The following is a 27,038-nucleotide window of genomic DNA, read 5'->3' on the forward strand; positions in this document are numbered from 1 at the left end:
ATGTATGATAAAACAGATTGCTATATAGATCACCTTTGCTTACCCCATAAGAATTGGGATAATTGGGAAATAACTTAGAACTGATTGTTAAGGTCTTATGCCTGTGTTATTGCATGGCACTTGAATCTTATTAAATACGCTTTGAGAGATCATTTTATGGTTCATTATATTTTTCTTTACAATGTTGCAACAACATAAACCAAGTAATATTAGTGTATTTCTATAGTGCCATTCAACTATGGCTTTGGAGTGCCTCTCAAAGATCTTGTTACAAGGCTTAAATAATTTTCTATAAGTCTCTGAGGTAGGTATTATATCCATTTTACAGACTGAAACTGCAGAGGAAAAGTTATGCTACTCGCCCAAGGTTCATAGTGAATTGGTGAGAACCAGAAAGAGAAGTCAGCAATCATGTCTCCTAGTTACTTGCTATAACCACAATGTTCATATTGCATAGGCAACAAACGAACATAATTCCTACACAATGGGCAAGATTCTGTGTCACTAGTAACTGGGAGCCTAAGTTATGACACCCTCTCCAAGTTACACTCAGGTCCACTGTGCTGCCAGGAATATTCTCAGCACCACATGCTTTAGTCCCACCCCCGACAGACCCCTCCTTCCATCAGCTGCACCACACTCCTTATGCTGGGGCTTGAGATGCGCTCCTCAGTAGGTAACTTTAGAGGTGGTCCCACAGTGCCTGTAGTGGGGAAATTCTCCCCTGGTTTCAGGGCTCCTTTATACCACTAGAGACCTTTTATGAGATGTAAAGGGTCTGGTGCAGAAGTGAGAATCTCCAATATGTATTTTGTAGACAATAAGGAGAGCTGAGAAAACTTATACGCAATACATTTTGCCATTTTTGCTGTTTGCAGAGTGATTTTTTAATGAGTTGGGTGAAAACATTTTTTTTAATGTATTGGCTGGGCAATGCAGGAAATTTACTACTCCTGCTTCTGTCCCAAACATATCTAGTGATCTCAGTTCAAATTTTGGCTCCAGTCTGAAATTTGTTCTTCCAAAAACAATACGTTACTTACATTGACGCTAGTGAAAAACAACGAAAGATGTCAGGTGGTGAAAAGGCAAATCAAACTTCAGTTTCTAAATTGCCTAAATTATTGCCAATAGTTTCTCATACTATCTGATCAGCTGCAGCATTAGAGGTTTTGTCTGGGAATTCTCATCACATTTCATATTGTTGGCACTTTGAAAAGAGAAAAAAGCAATAAACTGCAAGCTTTGTCTCATGTTTCCATACTTTGGAACAGTACTCTATGTCTATTGGATAATCTATGCTGGCAGCCCCAAGTGGGTCCATGTTCTGTTCACCATATTTTGTGGTGCATCCATCAGTTCATTCCCCTCTAGATGTCTGTAAATGTGTCAGCTAAAACTACTGGTATTCCATTTGTTTTGACACCCTAGTGTGCCTTTTGAGTTGTAAGAGACCATGTAAACTTTGACCTCAGAATTCCAGATAAGAGAATACTAGATATGACACTAATTCATAGAAAGAAAAGGAGGACTTGTGGCACCTTAGAGACTAACCAATTTATTTGAGCATAAGCTTTCGTGAGCTACAGCTCACTTCATCGGATGCATGCAGTGTAGCTCATGAAAGCTTATGCTCAAATAAATTGGTTAGTCTCTAAGGTGCCACAAGTCCTCCTTTTCTTTTTGCGAATACAGACTAACACGGCTGCTACTCTGAAACGAATTCATAGAACATTTTAACTGGCAGGTGTAAGGATGTCCCCTCTATAGGAAAACAAAATTGTTTTAGGAGTAGTGTGTAAACACTAAATACAGAGGAGCTTCAGAATCCACCTACCATGTAAAATATGAGTATCATAAAAAAAAAAATCTATGCCATTGTGCAGGAAAACCTCCCTATTTAGGAGAGCATGTAAGCATTTCCTTAAGTGTCCTGAAGAAGACCTCCATGTAAGGTCAAAAGCTTGTCTCTTTCATTGATGGAAGTTCGTCCAACAACAGATATTACTTCACCCACCTTGTCTCTCGCAAGTCTTACTCATCTTTAATCTTTTCCTCTTTAAATGCATGGTTGGGGTTTTTTTTGCAAACAACAAGGAGAAGAAAACTTTAAATACATAACCATACATAAGGAAATAAAACATTAAAACACTCTACATTTCAATATGTAGAAAATGGTGTATAATAGCTATTTGCATATGGCAAAGGCAAAAAACAAACCTTGAAACAAGCTGTAAACAAACCATCAAAAACTCTTAAGGTCCAAAATAAAATAAAATGTTCTGCTTTCTAAGTGTATATATTAGACTGAAAAAAAATAATATCCTGTGGCCAGATAGCAAGATAATATAGGATGGCAAGTTTCTCCATTGTCAAGATGTCCAATACTTTACTGAGGGCTTGATCCCATACCTGTTAAAGTCTGGCTCAGAAGGAACATGCTGATCACACTATTGGGCAACACCGTAAAACAAGGAGGGAAATCAACTTTTCTAACAGGTGCATCTCTATCAAGGCCCAACCCCCGAAAGGACTTAGGTAGTTGTGTGGGAAAACCCAAAGTCATACCAGCTTGCATTTGACCCTTTCCCCAAAAGTTCAAAAATGAAAAATCCTGCCACACCTTTGAAAGAGCCTCCAACACAGTTGCAGCACCAACATATACCAGAATCAATCAGTCTGGCCCATGTCTACATAATCAGGGTGGTGTCAAGTATATTCTCTGCAACAGTGAACTTGGGTATTCAAATGGTCAGTACAGACACACAATGCAGCTGTAGGTTTCCAGAATTTCCCTCAGGATTTAAAATTAAGATAAAACAGGACTTTTAAGGAGGGATTCTCAAAAGCACTCAGCATTGTCCTAACTCTACTCCCACTGAAGTCAATGGTAAAAAAACCCCCGACAACCATGACCTATCCAGGACAAGAGTTGGGCCAATACTGAACACTTCTAAAAATCACTTTTAATATTCAGCTCTCAGTTCTCTGTGTACTTTTTAGATGGAGGCTCCAAAACCTTGAAAAATGGCATAGATACAGGTAATCTGCTAGACATTTGTTAGACATATTTAATATTTTTCCTTCAAAGTCTGTTAAGAGTTTACAAAGTACCTTGTTCTGTCAACATTTACTAGTTTGAAAATACTACACCTCATGGATATAAATTATATTATGACCGTAATAGAGCTAAGGGATATACCTGATCATTCTTGTCCTAAAAATTAGGAAAATCTAGTAAAATCAGGAAGATCCCAAACTTTATACAAGGAAAACAGTCTCCCAAAGGAAACAATGGATTGTTCACAAGGCAGATAAGAGGAGTGAGGAGTAGTTAGGAATAGGGGCAACTCTAGTTCATATGATATTTTGGGGACGGCAAATAGGTTTATTATAGAACAGATACATTTAGACCATAAAAGAAAAAAAGATACCCCACTTGAATGTATCTGGGATTTGAAACTGCTCCTTAGTAACCTGGTGTTTTGGGGATGATTGTTTTCTTTTTCTCCATAGATTACATTTGTGTAATTATCAGTATTTTAAACTTCTTTAGATGAATTAGATGTTATTGAAACAGAGGTAAAGTAACAACCTGGTTCAGAAGATCACAGAAATCAGGGATGGAAAAGATCTATTCTGCAGTATCAGGTTAATTAAATCCACTCTCCTGCAATTTATCTTTCTCACAGTAAAAACACAATTCTTTAAAATGAGAATGGGACAGATACTTTACATAAGGTTCACTGATGTTATGTTGCATCTGGTTCATCTTTTGTAATGAAACAGATCTCTAAAAACACAGTACTTACGCATTTCGGCAAAGAGCTGCCTTCTTTCTGCCATGGTATTTCCTCTTTTCCCGCAATCTTCAATCATTCTAAAAGACAAAAATCACCAGAAAATATTTAAATATCCACAAGCTGAACATCAGCCCTTGCTAGCCCTGCTGTAGCACTGTTTGGGAGAAAAACAGATCTCGCATTCTCCTCCTTGGCCTAGATTTTGCTTTCAATGTAGTGTGTCCTAAATAAGGGGATCTTATTGGTAAATTATATAAAGAGAGAAGAAATCGGAAGGTGTAATCTCTCTGCCTCTACTAACCAGAGCTGAATTCAAACCAGTGCCCATAAAATGAAAGGCTATGTAATCTCATTAACTATCTCTGGAGCTCCCCACTACCATGGATATTTCTAGTTGAACTTTTAATAGTATACATGAGTGCTTGTAGGAAGTCATCACAGATCTAAGGGCCTGCTGATTAAAAACCCATTAAAAGATTACATCTTTCAGTAATCAGAGTTGAGCAAACAGTTCATAGTGAATAGATTAGCTGAATTTAGCCTCTTTTCATTGTTTATGAGTTGTTCGTTTACAATTTAAGTTGATTTTTATTGAAAGTTAGTCACCAAATATTCTCTATGAACAGTACATAGACAAATTAGTTGTGAACAATTCATTATAAATAGCTGATAGTCAAAATTTGACCTGGATTGGTTAGTGTTGATTTGGCACAGGTGTCATATAGTTCTGTATTGATTTCCTATAGATTATTGATTTCCTATAGATTAGCTTATTAAGTCAGAGTAAGGCCACTCATTTACATATTCAGAATGTGTTTTCCACAAAAGTTCTCCAACACTTGCATAATATGCTCTGTTTCAGAGTAACAGCCGTGTTAGTCTGTATTCGCAAAAACAAAAGGAGTACTTGTGGCACCTTAGAGACTAACCAATTTGAGCATGAGCTTTCGTGAGCTACAGCTCAGTTCATCGGATGCATACTGTGGAAACTGCAGAAGACATTATACACAGAGACCATGAAACAATACCTCCTCCCACCCCACTCTCCTGCTGGTAATAGCTTATCTAAAGTGATCATCAAGGTGGGCCATTTCCAGCACATATCCAGGTTCTCTCACCGCCCCACCCCATACACAAACTCACTCTCCTGCTGGTAATAGGCCATCCAAAGTGACCACTCTCCTTACAATGTGCATGATAATCAAGGTGGGCCATTTCCAACATAAATCCAAGTTTAACCAGAACGTGGGGGGGGGGGGGGAACAAGGGGAAATAGGCTACCTTGCATAATGACTTAGCCACTCCCAGTCTCTATTTAAGCCTAAATTAATAGTATCCAATTTGCAAATGAATTCCAATTCAGCAGTTTCTCACTGGAGTCTGGATTTGAAGTTTTTTTGTTGTAAGATAGCGACCTTCATGTCTGTGATTGCGTGACCAGAGAGATTGAAGTGTCCTCCGACTGGTTTATCAATGTTATAATTGACATCTGATGTGTCCATTTATTCTTTTACGTAGAGACTGTCCAGTTTGACCAATGTACATGGCAGAGGGGCATTGCTGGCACATGATGGCATATATCACATTGGTAGATGTGCAGGTGAACGAGCCTCTGCTAGTGTGGCTGATATTATTAGGCCCTGTGATGGTGTCCCCTGAATAGATATGTGGGCACAGTTGGCAACGGGCTTTGTTGCAAGGATAGGTCCCTAGGTTAGTGGTTCTGTGTGTGGTATGTGGTTGTTGGTGAGTATTTGCTTCAGGTTGGGGGGCTGTCTGTAGGCAAGGACTGGCCTGTCTCCCAAGATTTGTGAGAGTGTTGGGTCATCCTTCAGGATAGGCTGTAGATCCTTAATAATGCGTTGGAGGGGTTTTAGTTGGGGGCTGAAGGTGACGGCTAGTGGTGTTCTATTATTTTCTTTGTTAGGCCTGTCCTGTAGTAGGTGACTTCTGGAAACTCTTCTGGCTCTATCAATCTGTTTCTTCACTTCCGCAGGTGGGTACTGTAGTTGTAAGAATGCTTGATAGAGATCTTGTAGGTGTTTGTCTCTGTCTGAGGGGTTGGAGCAAATGCAGTTGTATCGCAGAGCTTGGCTGTAGACGATGGATCGCGTGGTGTGGTCAGGGTGAAAGCTGGAGGCATGTAGGTAGGAATAGCAGTCAGGTTTCTGGTATAGGGTGGTGTTTATGTGACCACTGTTTATTAGCTTAGCACTGTAGTGTCTAGGCAGTGGATCTCTTGTGTGGACTGGACCAGGCTGAGGTTGATGGTGGGATGGAAATTGTTGAAATCATGGTGGAATTCCTCAAGGGCTTCTTTTCCATGGGTCCAGATGATGAAGATGTCATCAATATAGCTCAAGTAGAGTAGGGGCGTTAGGGGACGAGAGCTGAGGAAGCGTTGTTCTAAGTCAGCCATAAAAATGTTGGCATACTGTGGGGCCCTGCGGGTACCCATAGCAGTGTCATTGATTTGAAGGTATACATTGTCCCCAAATGTAAAATAGTTATGGGTAAGGACAAAGTCACAAAGTTCAGCCACCAGGTTAGCCGTGACATTATCGGGGATAGTGTTCTTGACGGCTTGTAGTCCATCTTTGTGTGGAATGTTGGTGTAGAGGGCTTCTACATCCATAGTGGCCAAGATGGTGTTATCAGGAAGATCACCGATGAATTGTAGTTTCCTCAGGAAGTCAGTGGTGTCTCGAAGGTAGCTGGGAGTGCTGGTAGCGTAGGGCCTGAGGAGGGAGTCTACATAGCCAGACAATCCTGCTGTCAGGGTGCCAATGCCTGAGATGATGGGCGCCCAGGATTTCCAGGTTTATGAATCTTGGGTAGTAGACAGAATATCCCAGGTCGAGGTTCCAGGGGTGTGTCTGTGCGGATTTGATCTTGTGCTTTTTCAGGAAGTTTCTTGAGCAAATGCTGTAGTTGCTTTTGGTAACTCTCAGTGGGATCATAGGGTAATGGCTTGTAGAAAGTGGTGTTGGAGAGCTGCCGAGCAGCCTCTTGTTCATATTCCGACCTATTCATGACGACAACAGCACCTCCTTTGTCAGCCTTTTTGATTATGATGTCAGAGTTGTTTCTGAGGCTGTGGATGGCATTGTGTTCCGCACGGCTGAGGTTATGGGGCAAGTGATGCTGCTTTTCCACAATTTCAGCCCGTGCACGTCGGCGGAAGCAGTCTATGTAGAAGTCCAGTCTGCTGTTTCGACCTTCAGGAGGAGTCCACCTAGAATCCTTCTTTTTGTAATGTTGGTAGGGAGGCCTCTGTGGATTAGTATGTTGTTCAGAGGTATTTTGGAAATATTCCTTGAGTCGGAGACGTCGAAAATAGGGTTCTAGGTCACCACAGAACTGTATCATGTTCGTGGGGGTGGAGGGGCAGAAGGAGAGGCCCCGAGATAGGACAGCTGCTTCTGCTGGGCTAAGAGTATAGTTGGATAGGTTAACAATATTGCTGGGTGGGTTGAGGGAACCATTGCTGTGGCCCCTTGTAGCATGTAGTAGTTTAGAAAGTTTAGTGTCCTTTTTCTTTTGTAGAGAAGCAAAGTGTGTGTTGCAAATGGCTTGTCTAGTTTTAGTAAAATCCAGCCACGAGGAAGTTTGTGTGGAAGGTTGGTTTTTTATGAGAGTATCCATTTTTGAGAGCTCATTCTTAATCTTTCCCTGTTTGCTGTAGAGGATGTTGATCAGGTGATTCCGCAGTTTCTTTGAGAGCGTGTGGCACAAGCTGTCAGCATAGTCTGTGTGGTATGTAGATTGTAATGGATTTTTTACCTTCAGTCCTTTTGGTACAATGTCCATCTGTTTGCATTTGGAAAGGAAGATGATGTCTGTATCTGTACAAGTTTTTTCATGCAGTTGATAGATTTCCACTCCATACGGCTAAATGCAGTGCCTTGCATAATGACAGGTTTCAGAGTAACAGCCATGTTAGTCTGTATTCGCAAAAAGAAAAGGAGTACTTGTGGCACCTTAGATACTAACCAATTTATCTGAGCATGAGCTTTCGTGAGCTACAGCTCACTTCATCGGATGCATGCTGTGGAAACTGCAGAACACATTATATACACAGAGACCATGAAACAATACGTCCTCCCACCCCACTCTCCTGCTGGTAATAGCTTATCTAACGTGATCATGAAGTTGGGCCATTTCCAGCACAAATCCAGGTTCTCTCACCCTCCGCCCCCCCCGCCCCACACACACACACAAACTCGCTCTCCTGCTGGCAGTAGCTCATCCAAACTGACCACTCTCCTTACAATGTGCATGATAATCAAGGTGGGCCATTTCCAGCATAAATCCAAGTTTAACCAGAACATCGGGGGGGGGGGGGGGAGGAGATAGAAAAAAAACAAGGGGAAATAGGCTACCTTGCTGGCCCACCTTGAGTTTCATACACATTGTGAGGAGAGTGGTCACTTTGGATGGGCTATTACCAGCAGGAGAGTGAGTTTGTGTGTGTGTGGGGGGGGGGGGGGGCGGAGGGTGAGAAAACCTGGATTTGTGCAGGAAATGGCCCAACTTGATGATCACTTTAGATAAGCTATTACCAGCAGGAGAGTGGGGTGGGAGGAGGTATTGTTTCATGGTCTCTGTGTATATAATGTCTTCTGCAGTTTCCACAGTATGCATCCGATGAACTGAGCTGTAGCTCACGAAAGCTCATGCTCAAATAAATTGGTTAGTCTAAGGTGCCACAAGTACTCCTTTTCTTTTTGATAATATGCTTTGTTTCTACAATGCCAGGAAATTCATTTGCGCAAAAAAAATATAATAATGCAAAAGGGGCACAAATGTCAGGGGCTTTTTTATTTGCAGAAAAATGCTTAAGGCATTTACCTTGGTCTAGTTATCAATGTCTGGTTTAAAGGGTAGTGTTTGACAAGGTACTCCCTTTCGATCTCACGTGTGGCCATCCACAGGAGAGGGCCTTCTCTGTTGAAGGGAAAAAAATAGTATTTTCCAAACCACATGTACCATTTTCTTCCAGCAGCATAATGCTAAAATCATCTTTTCCTGGTTGAAAAATCCTTTAGTTTAGCAACGATTTCCTTTTTCATGCCACCGCATCACCCTGTTGTTTTGCCTGTATTTGTTTGTTTTTCTGTACAGGCGTTCTTTGGCACTCATGGTAGTATCTGAGCAGCCAACGTACATTAATGAATTCATCCTCCTGTGATCTGAAGTAGTATTATTAACTCCATCTCATAGTTAGGGGAATAGAGGCACACAGGGATTATACGACTTGCTGGGTTCACAAAAGGTCTATGGCAGAACCAGGAGCAGAATCCAGGTCTCCTGAGACCCAATCAGTGTAGCACCTTAACCACACCACCATTCTTTTCCTGGAATGTTATATTGTTACAGCTGTTCTTTTTACAGAAGGCATGCTTTTGAGATCTTTAATTTCTATAAATAGGCTCATTTTTATTAATTTTCATTACATACTTTAATCCATAAAGCCTTCAACCAGGCGAGGGCCTCATTGTGCTAGACATTTTATAGATATATTGTAAAGACAGTCCTTGCCCCAAACGGTCTTAAAAGACAGGATACAACAGGTGGGTGAAACAGGATGTGAGGCGGTAAGGTAACAATGAGACAAATTATTGCCTAGACTGCCTCTGTGTGCAATGCAATTCACAGGTGTCACTAAACTAACGAGTTGCAGTAATCTCACTTAGTTGCTTCTTATTCTTCATCTTGTACTTTGCTTCCTATCCTTGCAAAAGAAAGTATCTTATGTTACACAGAGCTAAGAAATAGTTATTTTTCAAGTCCCACTTGTAGAAATTCAGTCATATCCCACATCTTCAAAATCATCTTTCCATATTATGAATTCACAAAACTAGTATGCACCAAACCCTTGATGAAATCAAGATGTTACTATAACCCACTGGTCATTGTGCTGTGTCTCCCAGTCTTCTGTGGTTTGGGCACAGAGGGGGAAATCTGTTTCAGCTCTTAACCACTCAGCTTGACTCTTTAGCACAAGCTGTAGAGACTCATGCTTTCAGCTCTGGACATCTTCAGGTCAATCCCCACTATCAGCCCAGACAGCTGCTGCTGCAATGTTATTTTACTCCACTGATTCTATTGAGCTTATAGCAGACAACAGTTCACAGAAAAATAGCTTTTAATGTTCTAAGGTTCTTCTCAACAGGAAAGAACTTTTCTACTGCAGATAAGACAAACACCTATAGTGCATCTAATGACTTATTTTCATGGGCTAATTAATAAGGGTGTTGATGAGCAAGGCAGTAAACTTCAATGTATTGCAGATTCTCTTGCTCAGAATCCCAAAATCTGTTTCAAAACTCATGTTTTCCAGCCTCTGAAAATAATATTTAACTTATATTGATATGCTGAGCTGATGCCTTCTATGTTCACTGTATACGACAGTCCAGCTTCAGGAAATACAATAAATAAATGGTTTGGTCCTGACTGAGTCTGATCTGACTCTTTCAAATGCAATCTCTTCCTCTATTTCCCTACAGCATCAAGAACACTTTTATAAATTTTTCTTTTTGTAAAATCAGGAAAAAATATTAAATGCTGCAGAAAAGAATAAGAAAACTAAACATACTTCTTCCCTCCTCCCCCTCCCCATCTCCTTGCTGTTAGGAGGCTCTCATTTATAAATATTGTAACAGACTATGATTAGGATTGCCAACTTTATAATTGATGAAAACTGAACAACCTTGCCCCACGCCCTGGGGTCCCGCCTCTTCCTGAGGCCCTACCCACTGCTCACTCCTCTCCCACACTCCCTCTGTTCCTTGCTCTCCACTCACTCCCCACTCTCCTGGGACTCACCTGCTGCCTGCAGAGCCAGGCTGGGAGGAGTTGACAAGGAGCCTGCCTGGAGCAATCAGGGCATGGCGGGGCACAAGATTCCCACCCCCCCGGGTGGCAACATCTATCTCTTGCAGTCTGGTCCAGAAGCCAGCCACTGCTCTGTGTCAGGCATCAGCAGCTGAGCAGAGAGCAGCTCCTCCATGTGGCTTCAGCTACAATCGCTGCTCTTCCCACCCTGCAGTAGTGGAGGCTGGTCACCGATCACCCTCCTATGTCCAAGCCAATCGAACAAAAAGGACCCTGCCCCTAAAAAGAATTTTCCCCAAGAGCCCAAACCAAACCAGTTTTCCACAGCTACAGGGGGAAAGGATTGATTCCCAAACAGTGCCCAGGAGTGCCTGCCTTTCTCCAGTCAAGCCCCACTCCCTCCTGAGTTGGGGACCCCACATGCAATCCTCTGTCCTACCCGTTCAAGGCAGAGCTGGAGGTCACAGCCAAATACAGCTAGCTGAACTTCCCCCTGCTTAAGCCACATGATATTTGCACCCCAAAGCCCTGCACTATTTATTGCCCCCCAACAAGATGGGCCCTGCAATATTCATTAACCCCTTACAAACACCCTGGAATACACAACTCCCAAAGCTCCGAAGGACTTTTCATCCAAATCCAGACCTCCCCCACACCTTTCTTATTCTCCTCCCAAAACAATTACACCCCAACACCCCACAATACTGACTGCTGTCCAATGCACAGCTTGCAATGCCCAGCTCCCAAAAGCCCTGCCGCAAATCCCTGCCACAAGCCCTACATTACCCCCCAAAAAGTGCACCTGCAAACACCCTGTGGCATGTAGTATCCTGCCCCGCAATCGCGCTGGCCACACTGCCCTCTGCCAGGGCAACTTTTACCCTCCTTCCATCTCAGAAGCCCCAGCAACAGGCACCAGCTTCCCCTCACACGCAGCCAAGGGGCAACTTATTAGGGCTCCAGCAACGGCCACATCCCCTTCCCCCTCGCGGCAAGGATGAAGTGCAAGAGGTGACCCTGAGGCTCCAGCTGTCCATCAGCCCTGCAGCCAATGTGATGGCAATGCGAATCCACAGAGCAGCGGCCACCGCCACCAGTCCAGCTCTGGGAAGCCTTTCAGCAACTGCAGGCAGCCCCACTGGCCAACCGAACAGCTGACTGGACGCTGCCAACTTCCCCTTTCAACTGTACGTTCTGGTAAAAATATCAGACACCTTGCAACCCTAATATAATATGTCTAGTTCATCTCATATGAGTTGGACTGCTATTGTAGAAATGGAGGATTTTAATCATCTCTGTTCTATAGTGATTCTTCTTACTACTGGTACATTTCTGTATCTTGAACTATGCTATATGAAGCAGGTCTTTTGCATGTCAAGTAGCACTGCTATGGGTCTTGTTTTGAATCATTAACCCTAGAAAGGAACAAATAAATCACCATATATGCCCAATTTATTTATTGCTCATTCTATAGTCTGGTAGACACCACCCAATTAACATTTTGACAAAGGCCTCTCTCAGAGGCGTGGTCTATGATAAATAAGCATAAAGGAAGTCAACAAGAGTGCTCGTGAGTAAAATCATGCACTAAATTTGATCAATCATGGCATAAAGAAATTATGAAGTCCTATGCAATAGGTATGATGCAGGTGAGGGCACAACATTAATTTTATTAATTTATACAAAGTGGGACACAGCTCCAACAGGAGAGATTGAAAGAGACCCACCTTACAATAGCCAATAGCCTGGTGATTAGGACACTCCAAAGATGTGGGAGATGAAGATTCACATTCTTGCTCTGGCTATTCCCACATCCCAGGTGAGCACCCTCATCACAAGCCTATGCAATCAGTTAATTGCTTGGATTCTAGTCACTCTCTCTCTCTTTGGCTTTTTGTGAACATTTTCTAAACGGCTTGGTTTCATCCCACAGCTGAATGGAAAATTTCTGAAGCCTCTAAAATCTTCATGGGACAAAAAAACTGTTTTCCGCACATCAGTAATCAACACCTTCCTTTAGGAGGACAAGGTGTTAGCACCTCTTAAACAAGCAGTTTTCTTGTCCTTGTTTCAGATGGCTTCTTGAGCAATACCTTGTTGGAAGGGGATGAAAGTTACATGTTCCTGGGCACCTTGTTGAATCAAGGCCTTAGGAAGGGTTGAATGATGTTACTTTCCTGCTATATACTAGACAAAATGAGAAATGCAGTTTTCTACAAAGCTAGTCAATTTTTTTAAACCAGCTTTGGCTAAGCAATAATATTCTGTTTTCAGTACAGGACTTTCGGTCTTTAAACCCATTATTTACACATTTCTTCTTTGTAAATTGATTAAACCCTTACACATGCACCCATCAACTGCTGTTAAACTCTGGTTTAAATCATCCTCTACAAACTGTAAACCATTATTTCTTTCTAATGCTTAGTAATACCAGAAATATTGATTTATGAAAAGGAAGCTACCCTCCAATATCTAGCCTATAGTTATTTTAAATAGACCTTGAAAGCTGCAGCCAATACCCACGCATGGTCTATGGTAATGTAAGAGATACAGACCAACATGGCTACCACTCTGAAACCTGTAATGTGAAATTGTATCAGCAAAAACAAGGAGTCCTTATGGCACCTTAGACTTCAGTCTCTCTGGTCACTCAGACCTAAAAGTGGCAATTCTTAAAAAAAACAAAAAACCCACTTCAAAAACAGACTCCAACGTGAAACTGCAGAACTGCAATTAATTTGCAAACTGGACACCATCAGATTAGGCCTGAATAAAGACTGGGAGTGGTTGGATCATTACAAAACCTAAACCTAATTTCCCCAATACTAATTTCCCCCTACTGTTGCTTCTTGTCAACTGTCTGAAATGGGCCACTCAGGTTTTTCCTCCCTTGGTATCCTGCTGTTAATTGATTTGTCTCGATAGACTGACCTCACACTTGGTAAGGCAGCTCACATCCTTTCATGTATTTATACCTGCTCCTGTATTTTCCACTCCGTGCATCTGATGAAGTGGGTTCTAGCCCACAAAAGCTTATGCCCAAATAAATGTGTTAGTCTCTAAGGTGCCACAAGGACTCCTCGTAATTTCACATTAATTCCTCTTCCCCTCTCCTTCCCTCTCACTTCCATAAATAGATACTGTGGGTCAAATTCAACGCTGATGAAAGTGGGTGCCACTCTGCTGACTGCAGTGAGTCGTATCTGTGCTTACTTCAGAGATGAATTTGGTCTGGTGAGTAGGAGGTTGAGAGCAAGGTTAAGTGCTGGGTAAAACCATATTTGCAAAGTCCCCAACTTCAGCAATCCTTGAAGTTAATAACTAGAATCCAGAAGGGCCATTTCAGACCCTTTCCCCACTTAATGGATTTATTGGTGCCTTATGAAGGACTTGTTCCATTTCTTTTAATGAATTAGGCCTCTAATCGGTCTCTCTCAGCTTTACATTCCAGCACTCATCTTTGGCAATATAATAAAATCATTCAGTGCTCTTTCCTGAGGCTAGGTATAATTGCATTGCACTTACAGTACTTGTTTGTACTTCCTATAGATGAGCTACTTACAGTGCAGGAGAAAAAAAAAGCAGTTACTAAGCTCTTGTCAAATGTGTGCCTCAGCAATTCTGACTCTTCAACTGCTTGTCTTGTTCAACTTCTAAATTTAAAGAAAAAAATTCCGTGTCTTGATTCATACATTTTGTAAAATGTTTTCTTCATTTTTAAGAACGAACATGATCGCGGACTGTTCATTAGTTTCCCTTTTGGGAGTTGCCTAAACATAGGATAGGCTTTTCAAAAGTACAAGGCACTGGTATAATTCTTCTCTCATTGAAGTTTTGCCATGAACTTCAATGGGAGCAGCAGTGGGCTAAGTCTGAGCCTTTTTGAAAAACTGACCCTTAAAGTCTGGAGAGAGAGAGAAAAAATCATCCTCATTTAAACCAGCACAACACCAAAAAGAAATGGAAACAGTTTCCTGGTGAGACACTTGAAAAAAGTCCAAATACACCAATATAAAAACTAATGGACACTACAAAACCAGCAACTTAAAGGCTACCACAATTCTCAGGCTTCAGGGCATGAGCAAATCACCAGTTGCAGTCACCCCATCATCCACCGTCATGTCCACATCAAGCATTCAAAAATCATGAATGAGGTCAAAAATAATTATGAGAGCCTAAATAGTTACATTAAACTTTTGGGAGGGGAGCGTGGGGCGGGGATAGTATTTCTCTTTGCCTTCTGGTTTATGGGCCATTAGGGTAGACTCAGGACACAGCTTTTCTCCACAACCATGAGGACTAGGAACTTACTCTTTTTTGATATAAGCTGAGATTCTCACTGCTCCAAGAGCAGGACCTTTAAGGAAAAACTCCACATATCGTTAGATTCATTATACATTTGTGAGATTTGACAACATTGTGCGCTGCACAAATTGCTGGATAAATTAAGGGGTTTTCCAGCCTTGCCCTATCACTGGCTTACTGAATCTTAAGAGGTAGCATGACCAGTTATCCATTAGGTGAGATCCTGTGAAAAGCTAATCTACAGAGAACTAAAATATTGTAATAAAAAACACTTGGACAGAGGTAACACTACTCATGTTTGTGCTCTAAATACACTCACCTCAAATGCTTTTCACTGACTGAACAAATCAGCTCTGAGGGGCCTTTCAGAAGTGCTTGACCTACATCAAATATAATGTGTAACAGATTAACTTTCTTTTAAAAAACGCCTGTAGATTTAGTGATAACCCTCAATGGCTCTTTGCGACCTCCACATTCCTAACACTGGTTCCTTACAACTTATTGTACTTGCTCCAAGTTTTGTTAAGAATTTCACAACAAAAGTGCCAATACCAATTTCCCGTCCACTCGAATTTGAAATGTCAAAGCTACTGCTCATTTGGGGATGGTGGGGAGAAATGTAGCCTGTAACTCCCCCTAACAGTAACTTAAATTTGTACCTTTCAATTCCCTTCGACACATTGAAAATACATCTCCTAATAAAACAAAACGTTAACATGCAATATGTCAGGCTTGTTTGTCTGTGCCAGTTTTTAAACACTAGGATGAAAGCCTGTCCCCAGTGAAGTCAATGGGAGTTCTACCCTTGATTTCAATAGGGCCAGTAAAACTCAAGTGATAAGATGGCAAAGGGTCCTGAAAAGGCGCATAACGTAGCTAATAATCTCTTTCCTTGAGACAAAGCATATCGACTCCTGCTTTCACTTGGGGCTCTTCTTTGGCAGTGCAGTGCCACAAGGCAGGCAGGAGCATTGCACACATAATTAAATTCCTACAGAGCTAAAAGGATTTCTCAGCTTTCCTTGTGCTGGTACAATTAAACCCAAATTCATTTATAATAAGCTAGCAGCGACAGAACTAGGTTGGGGAGGGACTTTCAGTGCTGGTTCTAGTTTTTGGTATACAAAGATTTGATGCCTATTTTACTGTAGGACAACAACCAGTTTCATCTCCTTTGTAAATCATAAACAACCTCTAAAGAAACTGTGTGATAACTACTCAAGAAGATATATGGCAAACTATCCCTATTCAGCAAAGCTTTAGGTATATGCCTAACTGTAAGCATGTGCTTAAATTCTGTTGGTCAGTGGGATTTAAACAGATGCATATAAAGTACTTTGCTGACTAGAGATGGACTGTTGAATCAGGGGTATATTGATTAGATTATTGTTTCTCTCTAAATTGAGGCTAGAATGAACATATGACAAAAAGGACAGCATGTTTGGGGCACAAATACAGTAGGATAATACTCTTTTTGCTTTTTGAAAAGCCATGTAATAGAGAGACAAGTAGCTAGAATCACAGAATATCAGGGTTAGAAGGGACCTCAGAGGTCATCTAGTCCAACCCCCTGCTCAAAGCAGGACCAATCCCCAATTTTTGCCCCAGTTCCCTAAATGGCCCCCTCAAGGGCCATGAACTCACAACCCTGGGTTTAGCAGGCCAATGCTCAAACCACTGAGCTATCCCTCCCCACAAAAGAACACCGAGCCAGGCAGGAGTCAAACCTACAATCTTCTGATCCGTAGTCAGACGCCTTATCCATTGCGCCACTGGCCCTGAATATAGAGTTAACTAAGAAATCATTATGGCATGTATGAGCCCATAATTACATGCCAGGACATGTTTAATAGTAAGGAATAGAGTTCTATTGTATATAGAAGTCTTTGGGGTGCAGAGTTTTCTTGGAAAAGCAAGAGATGAAACAGAAGAATTTTTTTTTCTGCCCCATGCCCTCTAAATTTCAATATTTGCTGAAGAACACAAGTGGCTGTGATTCAGGGACCTTCAGTTTATGTTCTCCCAGCACAAGAGAACTGAAGAAGCAAACTCTTCTTAATGTCCATCAAATAAGGCTTATGTTCCTGGCATATCCTAATACAGAAGGTTAATGTAAGCTCTTCTGTTACAAAGCTGTCCGTAATGTGGTGTATGGGCCCTTTAAGAATAAAGGGGGCCAGAAGACCTTGTTCCAGGTGTTGGAATGAACAAAGGCCAGAAAATGGCCTGGTAGCAGAAGAGAGGAAGTGGTCCTGGGGAATTAGGAGTTGGATGAGGGGTGCACAAACCCGAAGACACTGTTCCTTTAAAGGCCTGGGTTCAGGAGTCCTATAACATGTGGGGGGCAGAGCTTCCCTTTCTTCCAGGGAATTGGAAGGAGCTCTCTGGAGGAGCGCAATACAGATTGCCTTCTCCTTAGAACAGAGGAGACATGGAAGGAGATGGAAGGCAGGGCCAGAGGGCTGAACTCCAGCCAGGAAGAGCTGGGCCTGGCAGCTTTGGATGGACCAGATCGTCAGAGGACGAACTCTGAGTATGGCAAAAGAGACAGAGCTAAGTATGAACTGTTGAATTATGATTCTGGACTTCATGCTGGGCATTGTTTGGATTAATTTTGTGATTAAGGATGCGGAATGAGGACTGTGTGAACTTTGATACTAAACCTGCCCCAGATAGGGATGCTGTGACCCACCACAGAGACTGTGTGAAGCGCTGAAGGGGGCTGCAAGAGGCGTAGGATGCCTGTGACGCAAACTCCTGACCACGCAGCGATCTCAGATTGTGGCCACCCTGCTAGATGTTCTGGATGCAAATCTATTCAGTCTTTGCCTCACAGCAAATCCAGGCCCTCTGGTATCTGAATTAGCCATTGGATTACCATTCATCTTGCTATATTTCAGTCTGGTTGATTAGTTTTTCGTGATTAATGAATAGCTGAAAATTTAGTGGAGGCAAGAATATTAGCAAAAATTATGGATTTAATGCAGGATACATTTGGCTTCCTATGTCATCACTACAACATATTGTGTTAGCCATCCGGCAGTGAAAAACTGAAATAATGAATAATTCAAGAGCAAAACACACCTTATTTCAGCAGGTACAGGATGGCGGCACACAAAAGTAAATGCTAACTAAAAGAATGGAAAGTTAAATGCGCCCCACTGAGTAGTTTATGCTCCCAAATAAAAAAAGCTTAATATACTGAATTACTTTTAACCTAATTAAAATCGGACATGTTATTATGCAATATTTTTACAAGAGCATACAGGGGAAAAATGTTATAATTAGGCAGAAAATGGACTTTTACCAAAAGCCAGAATGCAAAACTAATGTCTGAAATATTACATGCAAAGCTAATGCCTGGTTCGCTAGTAAATGGACAAAAAAATAAACTAAAATAAAAAGCACTGCTCCGTACTGATTCACTGCTCCAACTCCTCGAAAACACACACACTGCTACCAGCACACCTCAGGTTGTGCTAAATAACTACAATTACTATAGTAAATACAAAATGTGCTGGGAACATTTTCAGTAAAACAGCTTTTAGGCTGTAAAAATCTCTACTACAGAGCATAAACATTTCATCTTGTAGAAATATGTTCTCATGCCTTCATCCTTGCTTGCAGAAATGTAGCTGGATAAATAGTCGTGTCCTGGATTTACCTTTCAGATGGTGGGGAGGGGATTGGGAGGAGGAGGAGTGGGAAAGCCCATGAGAAAAGCAGCTGTAAAGCGGCAGTTATTTTTGAAAAGATGTCTTATGCTCTTTAGAAACCCCAAAGAGCTGCTGTTCTTCATGTAATGCACATAAGATTGTGGTTAGAACATTGTTGTAGGGGCAGATCAGGGTAAAACAAGAGCACAGACACACATATGCTAGTATTGTTCTAGGATGCACAAAATGTCCTTCCTAATTTTTGTGGAAAAGTCACATTAGTAGCATGAACATCCTGTTCCAAAAAGGATCAAAATATAGATACAATACACATAACAGACATGCACAGTCAGTATAGTTCTTTTGTCATGCTCAGCACAAATATCATCTACCTCAAAATATTTCAATACCTTTCTCCCTATACAAAGATTATAGCTAGTCATTTTCCTTTTTACCTCTGCTCAGCTGTCCATTACATTGCACGTACACGTAATGTACTTCAATACCCAAACTACCTTTTTTATGTAAATGCAGACAAAGCAATGAAAGATAATAAACATACAATGCTGAATCTCCTTCAGTACTGGGACAAATTAACAGTCAGATGCTGATACCGTGAGTGGTGCTGAGTACTGCCTTGCTCCAGGAGACTTCAGTGGGAATATTCACAGAGCAAGGCACTGCTCGACATAAATGAATAAGGATCATGGATCTGACCCAATAAAAACAGTTAAAGTGGCATCCCATCATGCACTGATATTGGAGGCCACATGCACTGTTTCTACTATGTTGTGTTTTGCCCTTGTATGGGCTGAGGGATGCATTCAAACCTTTGCACAGCTGCTTATGGCCAGGTAACAGTCCCTGTAATCTTAGAAGTGTATGCACTGCTTGTTTCTACTTCCTCTAGAAGAGCAAACAGCCCGCATGCAGAATGGCTATCATAAAATGTGCTTGAAGCACAATCATCTTTGGTGCCAACAGGTGCAACTGCACTAAACGCCACAGTAGAGCGCTTCAAAAAGGTATTAATTTCTAGTCTATCCTATTTTTAATGTACTTTGTACTCTTTGCTGATTTTATTTTCAGCAGTAGGAGTCTTTCAAACCCCTTCCACAAAATCAGTTTTGGAAATGCAAATTCTAATCCAGGAATTTATGTCCTTTCCGAGACCCCTGCCATAACATCAGCAGTTGATTAGACTCAAAGGCTTTTACCAAATATTACAATCATGCTTTGGAGATTTGGTGAAAAGGATCTGGAAGAGGACTACTTGCCTCCTTCATTAGTGCAACACAAAGAGCACTCAATCCTCATTTTCTGCACTGTCCTTGAAGACCTGTTGCACTAAGATTTAAAACCAGGAGGGAAATCAGTCACAGTTTTGCACAACGCTTTGCTCTCCAAGGACTCTCCAAGTCACTTTCAAATTAGCCAGACTGCATGCTGTCATACACAGCTTGAGTGAGGAGCGTGACACTTTTCAAGCGCCACCCACCAACTAAGCTGAACCCATTTGGGGATAAAATGGGATGCCACTGACAGTGGTTTGTGTTCGAAGTAGGACCACATTCTCGGCTGGGCTCCTCAGGTTTGGTTCCCCACTTAAGGAGTTGGGATTCACCCAGGCATGTACCTTGGACTTAGCAACCAGACTCACATGACATCAAAATCTCAGCATTCATTGTGGATTTATTTTTAAGTTTTCAAGGTTGCAAAAATCCTGACAGCGTAACTCTAAAAACATGGTATCTGCCCGAGTCTGTGTGGGGGAGAAAGGGTAATTACAAGACAATAGTCGAGCTATTAGTAGTGAAGATGCTACTTCCAGGCACCAGCCCAAAGTTACACGTTGTTTTGTCAAGGCCATGCCACTTCTGGGAAGACTTGCTGGAGTTGCCCTTCTTTGAAGGAACGCCCCGCCGCCCCCAAGCATTTTTCCTTGTCATTGTAAGAAAGCCTGGACTCAGCAGCAGTCCTAATGGGAATAGCTACTTAACAACTGTGTATCTTCTCAGTGATGAAGTGGGCAGAGAAAAATGTGAGAGAGGTACGTTGACCAGAGCACCAGCTCCACCCAGTTCTCCCATAGTTTCTTCTGTTGCCTTTCTCGAATTCCTCTCCCCTGATGCCTCCCATGTCACCTCTCTTGATTTCCCCCTTATAGTTTTCCCTCATACCATTTCACCAAGTGGTGCTATCCTGCTGTAGACCAGCTAAATGAAAGTAAGACAGTTATTTCATCTGTTTCACTTTGCAGCCCACAGTGCAGAGTCATAAAGGAACGGAGCAGAACACACAGCTGGACTCTTGGACACTGGGCTCTGATCACCTCCTTTGTGCTGAATGTGCACTGCCAACTTCAAGGTACAAGAGACCAGAGTTGTCTAACTTTCACTTTGCAGCTATAGTAAACAGATTGGAAGACACTGATGGGGAGACAAGGCACAGGGGCAGGCTTGTAGGAGGCCTAGGCAGATTGCAGGGAGGGAGAAACTGTATGACAAGAGTCTGTCCCATTAGACACCTTTCATCTGCTATTATGGGGAATTCTGTCAGAGATAGTTTTTAGGAGTGGTCTTATGAGCACTACATTCTTTGCAAGGTGTTTACTTTACACATCAATAGGGCTCATCCCTCACAGCAAAACTTCTGGAGCAATCAGGTGCATAGGCTAAAATGAAGTATCTCCTCCAGAACGGGGGCAGCAAGAAACTGAATCTATTGCCCAGTGGGCATGGCACTTAAACCCTCATCTCCCACATTTCAGGTAAGTCCCTACTTACTTATTTATATAAAGTTGAACAGCTCTGAGAGGAGAGAAACTCACCCCAGAATAGCCTGGTGGGTAGGGCACTGATCTGGGGTATGGGAGACCAGCATTTAAGTCCTTGATTTCAATCAGGCAGAGCAAGGATTGGTTTTTCATGACAATTTTTTCCAGGGTCCAAAGCCACCTATCAGCAACAAGAGTTACATGAACATTCCCTCTCAATTCAGAGGCAGCGAAGGAGTCACACGAGACAAGGGTGGGGTAGATCATATTCCACAGTAGCAGCAACACTAGAATGCTTTCAAGCAGGCGATTCCTCATGGAATCAATCTGCCTGGGAAGGTTTTAAATGGAAGTTATTGCTCTCCCAGGGCCATATATAACCTCTGACATTAATAAGGGAACACTGTCAAGATAATGGGGGGGAGGGGGGGAGATCTCCCATAAAAATTTATTTGCAGCTTAGGTCTTAAATTCAAGATTACCCCAATGTACTTTTTGAAACTGCTGCTGGCTATGAAAAAAAAAAAAAGTGGTCAAGATTGAGAAGCAGAAACATGCCAAAAATTTCCTGTTTTCTGAATGATCCTTTCAAAATGTATAAACACCAGCTATTAGAAATACAAAACTAAGAGGTCCTACCATTTTGGAGAGGAACTAGAAAGCTTTTTTGTAAAAATGTAGGATTGAAAAGGTCACACTAATGTGCAGACATAAAAATTACAAATCAATAGCGTGTCAGACAAAATAGTTGGAAAAGCAGGGCCTGGTTTACCTCTGGCAAGTGCAAAGTTCTGGTTTCCGCACTTCCTAGCAAGAGTTAATTACATTAACTAAACATTTAAACAGTGCAGGTAACTCAGTTCCCTGAACTATTTTACATTAAGTATGAAATGACATACAGTTGAGGAACAACACTGGACCACCAAAACCAGTGCTTCCTGAGTCAAAGACCCTTCAGTTCACCTTTAAAATCCTAGCATCAAAGTGAGGCAAAACACCATCAGACCTGGGTAATTCATTTGCCAGGATCGTAAATGCACTCGATCACATCATCATGTGAGTCCTTCTCTTGCCAGCTTAGTTTTTGTGACATTGCAACGAATTAAAAATGTACAAGATTTCTGCTCTCTCAAATGTCCAGAGAAAAGAATTCTTGTCAGTCACAGTCCTCTGTTGGCTCACTGGAAAGAAATCTGTAAGGACACACACTCACAGCAAACTAGGTGCTTCTCAGCCAGGTCAGAGAGCATGGATTGTCACATTAGCTGCCCAGGGGATTTTTTTTTCTTCCTACTCACAGGAATATTTTACATTATAAAAATGTCTCTTCCAACAAGGGGGTGTCACTTTTAGTCCAGTTAGCCACAACCCTTTACTAAAAGAATAAATGCGATTCCACACACACACACACGCGCTGCACTGATTCTGCACACACTAGTGCTTCTAACGGCTACAAAGGTAGCCAACTCTTTCCTCCACCCACCTTTCTCCTGCTCTTTTCCTTGCACATTCTGAACAGACAGATCACATGTGCGTACATTGGGTTATATGCTGGGACACAAAGAATCTTTTGTTTTGTATTTGTTTCCCCAGTACTGCAAACAGTGGTTTCAAACTAGAGGAACACCTGAAATGAATGCACATAAAACAAATCTTTGAAGTACTTTTTAAAGCCTTCCAGTGGCAACCACTAATCAGCACTTATCTAAATGTCCTAGGATTCGAGAGAGGACCTGCCACCACCTGTAAGACCTTCCTAGCACAGGTGATAACTCCCCTTCTGCAAAGACACGCGTAGGTTTTCCACATGCCAATAATCCCACTGACTTGAGTGGGACTATTCACATTGGCAAATTTAAGCACATGCATCAGTTTTTGCAGGCTTGGGACAATGGTCTGATCCAGATATTTATAATTAGAGTATCTGTAGATTTAGAAACAAAGGAAAGCTGAACATTCAGCCTTCAGAGCATGTCCTTGAGATGGAAAAATTTCCCTGGTCATGGCACTAACTTTCCGCACAGTGAACTGGAGCATTTTCTTTCTACTCCAAAAATGAACTTGTATTGCAAGGTAAATATGTTTGCTTTTTAAGGTCGCTCACTGTAGATAATTTTGTTTGTAGGATCTGGGCCACTTATTCATGGGATAACTTACATCAGTGAACTTAAGTCCATGTGCATTTGCAGAATGTAGACCACAGTAATCTATAGTATGATCTTAAATAGGGAACAGTTCCTTTGACACAATTACATTCCTTGTGTACAGAAACCTTATTGTAGAAAACTTGGCACCATGGTACAGTCTCCTTTTCAAAGTCACCCTCTGTATAATGCAGTGTTCAGCTTTCCTTTGTTTCCAGTTCAGCAGGCTACCCCACATTATAAATATCGGAAACAGAATAGGTCCTGATCCTGCAAACTTCCCTATACCAGTAGACTTCTGCCTGCATGGAGAAGCTTGCAGAAAAGGAGTGTGTAATTGTGCAACACCTGCTTCCATTTTAAATTGGAGAGACATTTGTTCTCAATGTAACCAGAGCTTATTTGCTTAGCTGAGAGCAGATATTGTTCTGAGCTGCTTTAACAATATATATTTTACATATGCAACTTGTGTACCATTAAAGTGTCACACACAGAATTTGAAAGTATCAATGAAAATGTCTGCATTTTCTACTTGTAGACTGGGAAACTAAACCTTTTGAAGATTAACTGAAAAAAAATCAATGTGAAGGAGGTTTTATCTGCAGTAGCAAATGAAATCTTTGGAATGAAAAATATTGGCTGATGTATACAAGCACAATACTTGTGCTTCATTTATTAATGTATCTCTGCCACTGGCATAACATCTTTCATAAAGATCATGAATTTAATTAGCTCTTTCTTTAATACTGTACATTTATAACCAACAAGGAAGAGGGAGAGGGGTGTGAGTGAGAGAGAGAATCAGTTAGTCTAGTTATATGACTTTTCAATGAAATCCTGGCTCCACATAAATCAATGGCACAACTCCCATTGACATCAGATGGGCCACGATTTCACACTTCATAAATTTAACAGTAGCCATAATGGCCAAGATTTTCTAAAGAAGCTACTTATTTGGGTGTCTCCATTTCTGGGTGCCCAACGTGAGACACCATTGTTGTCCTGCATTTCAGAACGTGCAGAGCATCCATCCTCAGAAAAAAAAAATCAGGTGAAAATAACCCTTCAAAGTGTCTCAAGTTGGGCACCCAAAATCACTAGTAATTTTTGGCAATGTAGGACACTAAGTGTAATGCACACAGCTCCCAGAGAACATACCTGCCGGAAATATATTATGCAGCATTACAGTACTGAAATAGATTGGAATGCTGCAGCACTAAATGGTAATGTGAAGAGACCACTGTCGAAACAGAACTGAGCTACTGCAGCACAAAATTAGCAAAGCAATTAATTAATATAAGCATGTGGCATGACTGTCACTTATATTTTTCAGCGGTCTTAATATTCCCAATGAAAAAGGCCAGTGTTGCACAATGTTCCACTTCCTGCTACAGCTGTGACACAATCACTGAAGGGCGATTTCATGCATCGTTATATCAGCTTATTTTTCTGTATTTCTAGCCACTTCAGATAATTTAGGATTTAAAATTATATGCTGTTTGACAAAGATAGGAAATTAACCTAGTGACGTTGTTGTAATAATTTTAGTCACTCATGCCAGTAAAGTTCATCTACTACTTTGCTGTCCAGAATTTTGGTAAGAAAAGTGTATTTAATAAGTGGCAAATAAAGATAAAGAAGAAAACGCATAGATATAGAAGATGATGCTCTCACTACAGACAAAAGTTGGAAACGTTGGCTACTTTCATGCAACAAATCTTTAAAACATCTTTGAAAAACTGAACACAAAACAAAAACATTGACAGTTATTTTTAACTACATAGTGCTTTAAAAATACTTCTTGACCTGCAAGTAGTTACATATAACAGGAACTCCATTTTTCACCCTCTACAGCAGGAAGGATTTTAAAGGGCCAGGACTCTTAATTACCAATGTCACACACAGAGTTTTGGGCTTGACAACCTGTTTTAATGAGAGAAAGAATATTGTTCCAGGCATTAGAGTTATGCCCTATTCTTTCTAAATCATGTCAGAGGGATTTTTAATTTTTCACCAGGCCAGTTGTGTTAGAAAGGACCATGGTTTAAACATTCCTTAGATGGACAGCACCTACAAGTCAGACAAACAGCTGGTATTCAACTAAAACTTCAGAATCTGGAAGAAGAAGAACAGGGACTGATGTGACTCATTACATTGTACTACCAACTTTTATTATAGCACACATTTTTATATCTTGGATTGACATTTTACTCAAGATCAGTAGCATCATTAAACAGATATGATGGGAAACATTTCTTATGTGGTACAATATTCACTTTAAAATACATTGACTAGAGCATTTCATTTCTATTAGGAATTGTAATTTATACAGAAAACTCAAGTTTAGCAGGTATTAAAAGCATGGATAGGACATCATGGACAGACAGAAAATGTAATTTTTGTTCAGATTTCTGAAGCCACTGCGTACATCTCCCTTAATCTGTTTAGTAGAGTACATTATCCTGTTGTGATGCAGAAACAATTTAAAGATATAACCACCTGTGCTGGGGTCAAATGGAGGAAAATCATCTTTAAATGGCTTTTCTTGGAGCTCTTAGCAAAGTAGCAAATGGCTACAAATCTAAGTGATACTCTAAGTTCAGGAACAATTTCCCAGCTTCAACTAATTGTACCAGTGGACTGCTGTTTGAGGTCCATGTTGTTCCTAGGTTTTGGATAGAAGAATGGGAAGAAATACAATGTCCTGGTTAAAGTCTGAATTTATATTTGAACTAATTATTTGGAACCGTAAGTAAGGCTTAAGGAACAGGACTCTGTGGATCAAAGAAACACTACTAGTAGCCTGAGAGATCCACCCAGTTCATCCTCTGCCTTCCAGAAAGTATTTCCTACCATTTGAGCACATTTAAATTGCTGGTCTCCGCCTGCATAGTATCTCTGCAACGGAGATCAGCTGAACCACTTCAGCTGACAGCCCCTGGTTTAACTAGGAGGGAGAGCTAGTGGACAAGATGAGTGGCCCTCAGCTTTAGAATATGCTTCTTTGTTGGTCTAATACAGCGCAAGTCTGTTGATTTTCAATATATGCAGCAAGGACCATCTCTTGCTTAGGCTCCTAAGAAAGAGATGTTCCTTGCAGCACATATTGAAGATCAATAGACTTGGGCAGACAGACTGGTACAATAAACCAGCAATTTTTACAATACCCTTCACCAGAGTACATGCATTTTAAAAATGCAACTAAAGGGCACGATTCTCTGTGTCCACGTTCTGCTCATTGTGGTTTGTGGGGCCATCAGGGAGCCAGTTATGCTTCCCTGACTCTGTGCCAACCCAACCTCAGTGCAAATTGGAGCAGTCTATGGGACCTTAAACTAGTGGAAGATCAGTGCAATGAAGCTCTGCCCCACCCCTGCCCCCTGAATGCTCTTGCTTTTTTGGGATGTGGGGGCTGTTGTGGGAGCCAGTTCTATTGGCTTTATTCCTGCTAGGAGTTCCTTTTTATCAGGAGAATTATCCATGGGCTATGTACAGTCAGAATCTGGCCCCAAATAAA

At 41.4% G+C, this 27,038-nt stretch overlaps 1 protein-coding gene across 21 annotated transcripts in view; it reads right to left on the reverse strand.

Annotated features, from left to right (window-relative positions):
• Positions 1-27,038, reverse strand: part of DTNA (dystrobrevin alpha) — a 310,433-nt gene that overhangs the window by 129,381 nt on the left and 154,014 nt on the right. For all 21 annotated transcript variants that reach the window (XR_012157223.2, XR_012157224.2, XM_073331259.1 and 18 more), the window contains one exon: positions 3,813-3,880. Coding sequence is in view for 19 of the 21 variants with exons in the window: in XM_073331259.1 (XP_073187360.1) it covers positions 3,813-3,880 (68 nt within the window). In the remaining 2 variants the exon portion in view is untranslated. The remainder of the gene's footprint in view (positions 1-3,812; positions 3,881-27,038) is intronic.

This window comes from Lepidochelys kempii, chromosome 2 (genome assembly GCF_965140285.1).
Source record: "Lepidochelys kempii isolate rLepKem1 chromosome 2, rLepKem1.hap1, whole genome shotgun sequence".
NCBI classification, from domain to species: domain Eukaryota; kingdom Metazoa; phylum Chordata; order Testudines; family Cheloniidae; genus Lepidochelys; species Lepidochelys kempii.